A 13,077-nucleotide genomic window follows, 5' to 3' on the forward strand; every position below is an offset into this window, starting at 1 on the left:
GAATGGCCCCCTGAGGAACCCCACAAGATAGAGGGGACCTCTCAGAGACCAGGCCTCCCCTCTCCACTCGCTGTCCACGGTTGTGAAGAAAGGAGGACAGCCAGTTTAAAGCTGTCCCCCTGACTCCAGCAACAGCAAGGCAGTGGGGTAAAAGATTGTGGTCGCCTGTGTCAAATGCTGCTGTGAGATCCAATAACACAAGCAGCGCTGACCCGCCCTGGTCAAGCTGGCATCGAAGGTGATCCGTGATGGAGACCACCACAGTCTCTGTCCCATGCCCCGCACGGAAGCCGGACTGGAAGGGATCTAGTCCGGCTGTGTCATCTAGGAATTGCTGCAACTGCTCCGCTGCTGCCCTCTCAATCACCTTGCCCAGGAATGAGAGATTCGAAACTGGGCGGTAACTGAGGGAACCGAACAATCTAAGTCTGGTTTCTTCAGCAGGGGAGAGACCACCGCCTCTTTTAAACCCTCTGGAAAAACTCCTTGCTCAAGGGAGCTGTTTATGATCTTCAACAGAGGGTCACGTAATCCCTCCAAGCAGGATTTCACCAACCAAGAGGGACACGGATCAAGGGAGCAAGTGGTCGGTCTAGCTGCAGCTATGAGTCTATCGACAGCCCCTGCGTCCAGCGGGATGAATTGGTCAAGGATGGGCCCAGGAAATGGCCAAGGAGTCTCAAGTTCTCTCACTGTATCAATTGTGGCAGGGAGGTCCCAGCAAAGTAGTTAGATCTTGTCTGCAAAGTAGCTCTGAAAAACCTCGGCTGAAGGGGCCTGATCACCACTTTTTGGGACAGTAGGAACCGTCGTTAGAGATCGAATTATTTTGAACAATTTTGCCGGGTGTGAGCTAGCAGACACTATCAAAGGAGCACAATATACTCGCTTTGCCTCAGTGATAGTATGCTCATAGGACTCCCTAAATGCCTCATAAGCTGAACCAAGGAGACCGATTTCAGTGGGGTTGGAGAGGGTGTCTAGGGGCAATCTCGTCGAGTGCACTGGATAGCCTGATGTTCCATGTGTCCACCTGCACATCGATCGAGTCGCTGGCAGGCTCCAGATCCCTCAGAGCATTCCGGAACCTACTGGGTTCCATAAGTCTCCTTGGGCGAGCCCAAATTGGCTCGGCGCCCTTGCAGAGACTCATATAATCTGGTTCAGCAGAGACTCATATAATCTGGTTCAAAGCAGATAATCTGGGAGCAGGTCCTGGGATATTATTTCTTTATTTAGAATATTTTTATTCCACCCTTCTCACCCCGCAAGGGACTCAGGGCGGATTACAATGTACATATACATGGCAAACATTCAATGCCATAGACACACAACATATATAGACAGACATACAGAGGACATTTAACGTTCCAGCTTCATGAGGGTATTCTGGCTATCAGGGGAGCTGTTGCTTCACTGTCCATTTGTTACATTGATGGAGTACTTCCTCGTAATTTGCACGCTTGCTGGAGATTTTATGGAAGGGGTCCTCAAACTAAGGCCCGAGGGCCAGATACTGCCCTCCAAGGTCATTTACCTTTACCTGTCAACCACGGTCCTCTCACTTTGGCTTCTTGGCTTCACCAGGGGCTCCCTCCCCTTCCGTATCTGTCATCTCTGGCCATAATAACCTTTTGGAAGGCATAGGTAAACTTCGTTCCTCCAGGTGTTTTGGACTACAGCCAACTGTCTGTTAGGAATTGTGGAAGTCCAAAACACGTGGAGGCCAAAGTTTGCCCATCCCTGCCTTTTGGGGTCCCCTTTTTTTCCTCTGAGTGAAGGCATGAAGCCAACGGAGGCCACATGGCAAGTCCGGGTCCTGATGTTCCAACCTTGGCCCATTCCTGCACTTGTCCCAAGAAATATAATGTGCAGATTTGATAAATGTGGATTTAATATGTGTGGGTATGAATGAATTGAATGAAATGATATGAATGAATGAACGAGAGCTAATACTTTTGGAGACACCATTCTAAAAGATTAAGGCCTGCAATGACTAACTACCTGCTTTGCTGGATGGTAATTAAAACCTGCTAATGAGAACCGAAAAAGGAAACTGTGATAAGAACTCTGACAATGATAAGAGAAATTTCTACAATGTTAAGAAGGAAGTCAACACAAGGCTAACACCAATCAAGAAGAGTCAACATCTGCCCATGGTACACTATCGCCTTCCCAATGGAGCAGAGCATGGTGGGTGGACAGCGTCGCTGTCTGTCACAATTGAGAATTATTAAATTGAGTCTTTTATAGGAATATTCTGCTGATGTAGTCCCAAAGTTGTAAATTAATTCCATCCTGGCTCCTGCAATGACTACCTGCTTGCTAGATGGTAATGAAAACATGATTTTTTGAAGTTTTGGCATTATGGAAATTTTGGAACTATGTGTTGGCAGGCTGCAAAGAAGGCACGGTCTGACCTAACAGGTGTTCTTCTCCAAGGCCTACCTGCGTGACTGCATTTCTGTTTACGAACCCACACGGGCTCTTTGATCTTCCAGAGAGGCCCTTCTCTCGCTCCCGTCTCCATCGCAAGTGCGACTTGTGGGGACGAGGGAGAGGGCCTTCTCTGTGGTGGCCCCCCAGCTCTGGAACTCGCTCCCCAGAGAGGTTAGGCAAGCCCCCACTCTGGCAGTCTTCAGGAAGAGCTTGAAAACGTGGCTGTTCCAGTGTGCCTTCACAGAACGAATGTACAATAATCCTTACACTTGACCAATTCTTGCAGAATGCCCTCGGAAGAACTTTATCCCCCCCCCCCCCCCCCCCCCGTTAGTGCAATCAACCCTACTTTATCCTTCGGTTCTCCTATCCAGATATATTACATTGGCCCTGCCCATAGTGTTTTACTCTGTGTTTTAAACGTTGCGATTCTATATTACGGATGTGTTAGTTATAATTGGTTTTGTATGGTTATTTTATTTTTACATTTTATTGCTGTGTTCTGTTATATTGGCCTCATGTAAGCCGCCCCGAGTCCTCTTGGGGAGATGGTGGCGGGGTATAAATAATAATAATAATAATAATAATAATAATAATTATTATTATTATTATTATGAAGGAGGGAGAAAGGATATGGTAATATTTGTATGCATGAGGATGGATGAAGGTTCATATGTGTGCGAATGCGGAGTAAAAATGTTAATTCTCCTTTTGTCTGTTGGTTAGCCATGTAATTGTAAATCCAGTGTAGTTACATAGAATCTGTATGTTTGTATGTCCAAAGTTCTGATATACTCTTTCACACTGGAAATTGCAATAAAAAGAGCCTATGCTTTAAAGTCATTGAAAAGTTATTCATGACACACTTACTGGGCTGCTTGAGGCGCAGCTCCCGGGCAGGGTCGTTGCCCCGCTCCCTCCGCCCCTCGCAGAGCAGCCGCTCGCGCTCCTTCTCCTTCCGGTGCTCCAGCAGCTGCTTCTGGGCCTGGCGGTAGATCTTGAGCAGCCGGGCGCAGAGCGTCTGGTGCAGCCGCAGGAAGAAGTACCAGTTGTTGTTGGCAAAGAAGAGCGTGTAGACGTTGTCCGGTGAGCAGTGAGGGGTGCCTGCGGGAGGAGGAGGAGGGGGCGCTGCGGCACCCTCACGGGGGAGGCCCTTCTCCTTTGGGGGGCTGGATGGCGGGTGCCGTTTCCGGCGCTCGTGGCCCTCCGGCGGCGCTGGCTTCTCCTCCAAAGGGTTAGCGGACGGCAAGGGGCCCCTTTTCCGCAACTCGTGAGCCTCCTCCGGCTGCGGACCGGGAACGGTCCTCCGGCGCAAGTCGCGCACCTCAGTCACTTGGGATTCAGAACTCACTTTCTCCTCGCTCGGCGTCTCCTCAGCTGCTGGCTGTTCGGACGGCTTAGAGAAGAATAGTTCAGGCACAAAGTGCTGAATGATGTGCCGAATGGTGGCCTGGTCCTCCTTCTGGATGGTGGGCTGCCGCTTCACATAGTAGCTTATCAAAGCAGCCACATCCTCCAGGATCTGCTTGTCCTCATAGACAAAGATCAGGTGTGGCTCGCTGGCAGCCCCGCGGCCCTCCGAATGCTGCTCCTGATGCTGGAACGAGAAAGTGCAAGAAAGACGGTGAAGCACTGGGAGATGTCAAACTCACACTGGGTTGCTGTGAGTTTTCCAGCTGTGTGGCCATGTTCCAGAAGCATTCTCTCCTGACATTTCGCCTGCATTTATGGCAGGCACCCTTGTAGGTTGTCAAGTCTGTTGGAAACCAGGCAAGTGGGGTTGATCTATATCTCTGTGAAAGAGTGTCCAGGGTGGGAGAAACCCCACTTCCCGAGTTTCCAACAGAGCTCACAACCTCTGGGGATGCCTGCCATAGATGTCGGCGAAACATCAGGAGAGAATGCTTCTGGAACATGGTCAGACAGCTGGGAAAACTCACAGCAACCCACTGGAAGTCGTTTCGTTTACCGACTCACACGCAGCCTTCATTACACTTTGTAAAACGTTATTACAGACAGTCCCCAAGTGACAAACAAGATAGGTTCTGTAGGTTTGTTCCTAAGTCGCAAAGTGTGACTCCAACAAAACACGTGTATTTTTTAGCTCTGGATAGCATAGAGAAGGGTGAACACCCCAGTGGTGTTTCCTTTGCTATCTGTGCCCCTGTTTGGAAGAGTTATTATTTCTTCCAAGGGATAAATTTCCAACATTTCCTGTTGTCTCACCCTCATTCTTAACTAAACCACCGCCTCCTCCTGAGAAAAATGTATAATATCACAAAGGACAACCACCTTCATAGGAAACCTGGTACAAAACAGGAGCTTTTTTGTTGAGTTCCAGGGCCAAAGAAGCAGATGGCGGAAACATAAGAACGGGGAGCGTGCTTGTTCCATCAATGTTCAACATTTACACAAATGACCAGCCATTGCCAGAAGGGACGGAGAGCTTCATCTATGCTGATGATCGTGCCATCACCACCCAAGCAGGGAGCTTTGAGATGGTTGAACAGAAGCTCTCCGAAGCTCTAGGTGCTCTTACTGCCTATTACAGGGAAAACCAGCTGATTCCTAATCCATCTAAAACAGAGACATGTGCTTTTCACCTTAAGAACAAACAAGCATCCCGAGCTCTGAGGATCACCCGGGAAGGAATCCCACTGGATCATTGCAGCACACCCAAATACCTGGGAGTCACTCTGGACTGTGCTCTGACCTACAAGAAGCACTGCCTGAACATCAAGCAAAAAGTGGGTGCTAGAAACAATATAATACGAAAGCTTACTGGCACAACCTGGGGATCACAACCAGACACAGTGAAGACATCTGCCCTTGTGCTATGCTACTCTGTTGCTGAGTATGCATGCCCAGTGTGGAACGCATCCCACCACTCTAAAACAGTGGATGTGGCTCTTAATGAGACATGCCGCATTATCACGGGGTGTCTGCACCCTACACCACTGGAGAAATTACACTGTCTAGCCGATATTGCACCACCTGACATCCGCCGGGAAGTAGCAGCCAATAGTGAAAGAACCAAGGCAGTGACATCTCCAGCTCATCCCCTGTTTGGGTATCAGCCAACAACTTAACTCAAGAAATAGATCTACAGAGACACTCACTGGAACACCCCAGCAAGCGAGAGTCCAAAAGTGGCAGGCTCAAACCCAGAACCTCAACCAATGGCTGATACCAAATGAGAGACTCCCTCCTGGGCACACAGAGGACTGGGCGACTTGGAAGGCGCTGAACAGACTGCGCTCTGGCACCACGAGATGCAACCTTAAGAAATGGGGCTACAAAGTGGAATCCACAACGTGCGAGTGTGGAGAAGAGCAAACCACTGACCACCTGCTGCAATGCAACCTGAGACCTGCTACATGCACCATGGAGGGCCTCCTTGCGGCAACACCAGAGGCACTCCAAGTGGCCAGATACTGATCAAAGGACATTTAATCAACTACCAAGCTTGCAAACACTGTGTTTTGTTTGTTTGTTTGTTAAAAAAATGCAATACAAGTGTTTGGTTTGCTCCCGACACGATAAATAAATAAACTAGGAGTCATTTGTAAGTTGGATGTTTGTAACTTGGGGACGGCCTGTATGTGTGTGTGTGTGTGTATACACACACACACACACACATATATATATACATACACACACACATACACATAATAATTACATATCATAAGAGTGAAAATGTGTATGGGTGTATGTGGTGCAGGAGTCCAGTTACACAGGCAGCCTTCTGCCTCCACAAAGAGCTATAACCCAGTGCTGAAGAGCTGGCAAAGCACTCCCTTCAAGGACATTTCAGGTTACAGTGGGCATCATGAACATGCCTCCCAAACCTGCCAATGTCCTCCCCAAGCACCATACTGCCCACCACCCAAGGAATGCTTTCATTCGGGGAGAATTTCATCCTAGATGTTCTGTTTTTCCTCCAGAATGGACATCCCAGGGTTCCTTACTCTTTCCATTGCTGTGGAATTTGCATAACCCCACCCAACGCCTCTCCCTTAACCCTTTGCCACCCTTTCCTATGGCACACAGCAAACAGGAATTGATCAGCAACTGAACAAGAGGTTTGGGAAGAATTCACTCCTTGATTTACAGGAGTTGTAGTTCACCTGCATCCAGAGAACACTGAACTCGGCTAACGTTGGATCTGGACCAAACTTTGCCCACAGATGCAACTTGGTCAACTGTGCATAAAGGCCTGGTTTGGGGAGGACTGATTCACAGTTTTGGGAATTATAGTTCACCAACATCCTTATGCATTTTTTAATGGGAGCATTCATACAAAACAAAAGCAATGACTGGCGTTTTTCTAATAAATAGTGGTACAGATTACCTAAGTGATATTATCTAACACCCAAAAAGAAACAATGCTTTCTAATAACCCAGGCACCACTGGGTCCCCAAGCTAGTATGTATATAGTAGCACAGATTTGGGACCCCAAAGGCCACCCAGTCCAGCCCTGTTCTTAACTATGAGCTGTTTGTAAGTCAGATAATTGTAACTCAAGAATGGCGTGTATGTGTATGTGTGTGTGTGTGTGTGTGTGCATAGATAAGAGATATAGCATCATAGATTTGGAAAGGATCCCAAATTATTATTATTATTATTATTATTATTATTATTATTATCATCATTATTATCTATATAAATAAAAATGTAATGTTCATTTGTGGTATTCACAGAACTCAAAAACCACTGGGGCAATTGCCACCAAATTTGGACACGATACACCTAACAACCCAATGTATGTTCTTCACTAAAAAAAAAATTGATTTTGTCATTTGGGAGTTGTAGTTGCTGGGATTTATAGTGCACCTACAATCAAAGAGCATTCTGAACCCCACCAACGACAGAACTGGGGCAAACTTGGCACACCGTTCTCCCATGACCAACAGAAAATACTGGAAGGGTTTGGTTGGCGGTGTCCTTTGGTTTTGGAGTTGTAGTTTACCTACATCCAGAGATCACTGTGGACTCAAACAATCATAGAATCATAGAATCAAAGAGTTGGAAGAGACCTCATGGGCCATCCAGTCCAACCTCCTGCCAAGAAGCAGGAATATTGCATTCAAATCACCCATCCAGCCTCTGTTTAAAAGCTTCCAAGATCCAATGATGGATCTGGATCAAACTCTACATGAATACTCAACATGCCCAAATGTGAACACTGGTGGAGTTTGGGGAAAATAGAATCTTGACATTTGGGAGTTGTAGTTGCTGGGATTTATAGTTCGCCTACAATCACAGAGCATTCTGAACCCCACCAACGATGGAATTGGCCCAAACCTCCCACACAGAACCACCATGTGGGCAACAGCAACGCGTGACAGGGGACGGCTAGTTATTAATAATAATAATAATAATAATAATAATAATAATAATGTACTTTTATCCCACTTTTCTCCCACGGATAGGACCCGTATCTTTGAAACTTGGGGGGGGGGGGCATGCTAATCTTCTCTGTATCGTTCCAATTTTAGTATATGTGCTGTGTTTCTTCTTTTTTCTCTTTTTTTTCTTTATTTCCTCACTTTCCTATACTTTATTGTTCTCACTCTTTTGTTGTAATCTATATAAACATTAATAAAATTCTAATTATAAAATAGAAACTTGGGGGGGGGGGGGATAAAGAAGAAGGATAGCCACTTTCCTGCAGCAGCAACTAGTTGCGTAACACACCCACCTCATCATAAATGCTCTCGATCTCATTGAGGAGGCTTTTGGAGCGCAGGGCCTTGGTGTCGTTCTGCTTGAAGTTGACAGCCTGGTGGTCCAGGGACTTGAGGTAGGCCTTCTCGTACTGCTCCCGCCAGATCTTGTTGAAGCCCTGCTGGGCCTCTCGCCACTCTTCCTCCTTGGCCTTCAGCCTGCGGGGGGCACACGGGGAGGCAGGACCCCTTTGCTTATTCCATTGAGAGCATCTCCACCATCCCCATCCCGAAATGCATGCAGAAAACACCCCAAAACCACATGGAGAGGCACATGCCATCTCGGAAGGGGGCTGAGCATACCTCCACCTTCAAATAGTTTTAAAATGTGAAGTATACTCCCCACAGACCCCCAAACCTACCCCCTTCTTCACCCACCAGGCCAGTCTGTGAAGCAGATCATAGAGTTGGAAGAGACCACATAGGTCATGTAGGAAAACTCAATAATAATAATCTATATAAATAAAAAATGTAATGTTTGTTTGTGGGATTAACAGAACTCAAAAACCACTGGACAAATCAACACCAAATTTGGACAGCATACATCTAACAACCCGATGTATGTCCTTCACTCATTTGTTTTTATGTTGTCATTTGGGAGTTGTAGTTGCTGGAATTTATAGTGCACCTGCCATCAAAGAGCATTCTGAACTCCACCAACGATGAAATTGAACCAAACGTGGCACACGGCTCCTATGACCAACATTAAACATTGGAAGGGTTTGGTGGGCATTGACCTGGAGTTTGGGAGATGTAGTTCACCTACATCCAGATAGTACTGTGGACTCAAACAATGATGGATCTGGACCAAACTTGGCACGAATATTCCATATGCCCAAATATGAACACAGATGGAGTTTGGGGAAAATAGACCTTGAAATCTGGGAGTTGTAGTTTCTGAGATTTATAGTTCACCTACATTCAAAGAGCATTCTGAACCCCACCAACGACAGAAGTGGGGAAAACTTCCCACACAGGCCCCCCATGACCAATAGAAAATACTTAAGGCCATCCAGTCCAACTCCCTTCACTAGGGCAAGAAAAGGTAATCAAAGCCCTCCTGACAAAGAGCCATCCAGCCATAGATATAGATAGATGTATATGATTCACACACACACAGATATAGTATCATAGATTTGAAAGGGACCCCTAAAGAAGGACAACTATATGTTGCATGTTCCAGAGTGGGAAACCGAACAATCTCCACATCAACACTAACAAAGACACAGCAAGAAATACCGTTTACCCACAAGCATAAAGAAATTACATATATTAGAAACCAACACTTTCTCATTATTTTCCAGATCACCAGACTGGGCCACAGCAACGCGTGGCAGGGGACAGCTAATAATAATAGTAGTAGTAGTAGTAGTAGTAGAGTTGGACGAGACCACATGGGCCACCTAGTCCAACTCCCTTCTTTCTGTCATGCAGGAAGAGCACAACAAAATCTCCCCCAACAGAGGCCATCCAGCCTCAATAGATGACTATATGGGCCATCCGGTCCAACCCCCTTCTGCCATGCGGGAAGAGCACAATCAAAGCACTTCTGACAGATGGCCATCCAGCCCGAAGAAGAAGAAGAAGAAGAAGAAGAAGAAGAAGAAGAAGAAGAAGAAGAAGAAGAAGAGGAAGAAGAAGAGGAGGAGGAGAAGGAAGAGGAGGAGGAGGAGGTGGAAAAGGGAGAGCCCCCCCCACCCTCGCCTTTCCTGGCACAATCTGCCTCAAGCCTCACCTCTTTAACACAACAGGGAGGGCCGTGAGGGGGTTCTTCTTGAGGCTTTCGATGATTTCGGGGGCCTTGTCGCCGTAGATGCGGTAAATGGCCCGGCGCTGGATCACCTCCGAGGTGCCACCCAGGCAATCGTCCAGCCGGAACTTCTCCTGGTCCTCGGGCGCCATGCGGCCCAGCTTCTTCTGGACACTCTCCAAGACACGGATGGTGGCCAGGTTGGTCTCCAGGACCACGTCCAGCTGCAGGGAGAGAGGGAGAGCATGGATGGTGGACGACAGCAGTGGCTTTCTAATTCTTTACGACAGTGACAAATGACCAGTTACCCTTCAGGCATTTGGGCCTCCCATTCCCAAAAGGTCTAGCCAGCTTGTCCAATGGCGAGGCATTCTGGGAGTTGGAGGGTGGCAAGCGGTGCAGGCCTGCTTCACAGCATCCTTTGACAGTCAGGGTGAGCTTTTGGAGTACTTACAGTAGAGTCTCGCTTATCTGACATAAATGGGCTGGCAGAATGTCGGATAAACACAATTCAAAGTGCTGGCTTTGGCCTATAAGGCCCTGAATGTTTCTGGCCCAAGTTCTTCCAATATCTCCCAGTATGATCCACCTAGGACCCTGCTCGTTGTCCCCCCATCATCGCAATCACGTCTGTTGAGGACAAGCGACAGGGCCTTTTCTGTGGTGGCCCCTCGGCTGTGGAACTCCCTCCCAAGCAAAATTAGATCTGCTCCATCCTTCCTGACCTTTCGAAAACAAGTGAAATCCTGGCTATGGGATCAGGCCTTTGCAGACTAGGCTGACTTGCTGGCAAAGTGACGGCTTTAATGGACTTGATGGACTGCTGACTTAAATTGGTAACTGTTTGAATGTTTTTATATTGTTTTTATTTAAATTGTGCATTTATGCTTTTGGTTTCGGGCACCATCGTGTGCCGGTTGTTAACCGCTCTGAGTCCCTCTGCGGAGGTTAAGATAGGACGGGATAAAAATGTCCGAAATAAATAAATAATTAAACAAACGAAAATGTCAGATAATACAGAATTTCCTACTGTTACTCGTCCAACACGGTGCTAGACACCTAAAATACTAACAACAGGGACTCAAAGGGTTAAGGCAAGGCAACACCTCGGGGCTAAAGCGGCCTAGCAGGAAGTGCCCGGATGCAGAGGAGGATCATGGAAATCACAGAAGGAAGGAGGGAGGATGCTTCCGCTTTCGGTTCTGCCTCTTTCTCCCCTTTCCTCCCTCCTCCTCCTTCTTGTCTTGCCTTTTTTAATTATTGGAAATGGAAAGAGTGTTGGGGAGCACTCCTTTAATTGAAAGGGAAATGCTTTAGGAAAAGGGGGCGTCGGATAAGAGCGTCAGATAAGACTGAATGCCGGATAAGTAAAGGTCGGATAAGTGAGACTCTATTGCAATTGTTAGTTGTTCAGTTTTTCAATATGATTCCACAGTTCTTAGTAGGCGCCCCACATAAGAGAGAGAAACTAGGGAGTTGCATGTTTGCAAGATTATGTGGATTGCACACCCTCTTTTTCCATATTTCCCTCTAGGGCAGTGGTTCTCAACCTGGGGTCCCCAGATGTTTTTGGCCAGAAATCCTAACATCTGGTAAACTGACTGGGATTTCTGGGAGTTGTAGGCCAAAAACATCTGGGGACCCCAGGTTGAGAACCACTGCTCTAGGGAGTAAATATATATATATGTGTGTGTGTGTGTGTGTGGTTGTGTCAGGAGCGACTTGAGAAACTGCAAGTCGCTTCTGGTGTGAGAGAATTGGCCATCTGGAAGGACGTTGCCCAGAGGACGCCCGCATGTTGTGATGTTTTAACATCCTTGTGGGAGGCTTCTCTCATGTCCCCGCGTGAGGAGCTGGAGCTGATAGAAGGAGCTCATCCGCCTCTCCCCGGATTTGAACCTGTGACCTGTCGGTTTTCAGTCCTGCCAGCACAGGGGTTTAACCCACTGTGCCACCAGGGGCTCCTAATATAAAAATTGAACAAAATAGCTGCAAGTCTGCACGCTTGCTTTACTCCAAAAGAGGTCCAATTTGCTTTGTGCGATGTCCCAGGCGATCACATCTAATCTGTAGCTGTTTCTTTCTGTACAGACTGCAGGTGAGATTTAAAAGGCGCCTGACTATATTTGTGTCACTTAGCTTTTCCCATAATTTGCCCCCGGGGATGAGTTCAAAATAAGATTTTAAAAACTCAAAAGCAGCATAGAAGGAACCCCCTTTTATTAGAACATATTTTCCAACTAGGTGGAGGAGCGCTAGTCCTTGATCACTAGTCCAACGCTCTGCCTTGAAACTTGCTTGTTTCAAGATATTATTATTATTGGGTTGTTGTAGGTTTTTCCGGGCTGCTATTATTATTATTATTATTATTATTATTATTATTATTATTTCAGGCACTTCTACCCCGCCCTTCTCAACCCCCAGGGGGGGACTCAGGGCGGCTTACAACCGGCACAATTCGATGCCAACAATTCAACAGATAAAATACATAACAGCAATAGTCACAATAGCTAAAAACAATCACTTAATACAATCTATATATATAAATTTGTTAGGGGCATCCAACGAGGAAACAAAACTCAAAAACCCCCCAACGAAACTTAACCAAAATTCCCATGCCCATAACACAACCCACAAGGTACAAACATATCTACTCAAAATGAAAAACAACACAACAACACACTCACAAAACGGCAAAACAACAAAACTCAAAAAAACCCCAACGAAACTTAACCCAAATCCCCGTGCCCATAACACAACCCACAAGGTACAAACATACCTACTCAAAATGAAAAACAACACAACAACACACTCACAAAACGGCAAAACAACAAAACTCAAAAATCCCCCAACGAAACTTAACCAAAATCCCCGTGCCCATAACACAATCCACAAGGTACAAACATATCTACTCAAAATGAAAAACAACACAACAACACACTCAGAAAACGGCAAAACAACAAAACTCAAAAAAACCCCAACGAAACTTAACCAAAATCCCCGTGCCCATAACACAACCCACAAGGTACAAACATACCTACTCAAAATGAAAAACAACACAACAACACACTCACAAAACGGCAAAACAACTGAGCATGCGCATTGGCGCCCAGCCGCAAGTTCCCTGGCGCGCGCACATGGCCTTCCGGCCAACGTTCCCT

At 46.7% G+C, this 13,077-nt stretch overlaps 1 protein-coding gene across 2 annotated transcripts in view; it reads right to left on the reverse strand.

Annotated features, from left to right (window-relative positions):
* Positions 1-13,077, reverse strand: part of SIN3B (SIN3 transcription regulator family member B) — a 60,984-nt gene that overhangs the window by 12,317 nt on the left and 35,590 nt on the right. For both annotated transcript variants that reach the window (XM_067473559.1, XM_067473558.1), the window contains exons 12-14: positions 9,902-10,140; positions 8,142-8,325; positions 3,310-4,036 (exon numbers count right to left, since the gene is read on the reverse strand). In XM_067473559.1, coding sequence (XP_067329660.1) covers positions 3,310-4,036; positions 8,142-8,325; positions 9,902-10,140 — 1,150 coding nt within the window. The remainder of the gene's footprint in view (positions 1-3,309; positions 4,037-8,141; positions 8,326-9,901; positions 10,141-13,077) is intronic.

This window comes from Anolis sagrei, chromosome X (assembly GCF_037176765.1).
Source record: "Anolis sagrei isolate rAnoSag1 chromosome X, rAnoSag1.mat, whole genome shotgun sequence".
Lineage (NCBI taxonomy): Eukaryota > Metazoa > Chordata > Lepidosauria > Squamata > Dactyloidae > Anolis > Anolis sagrei.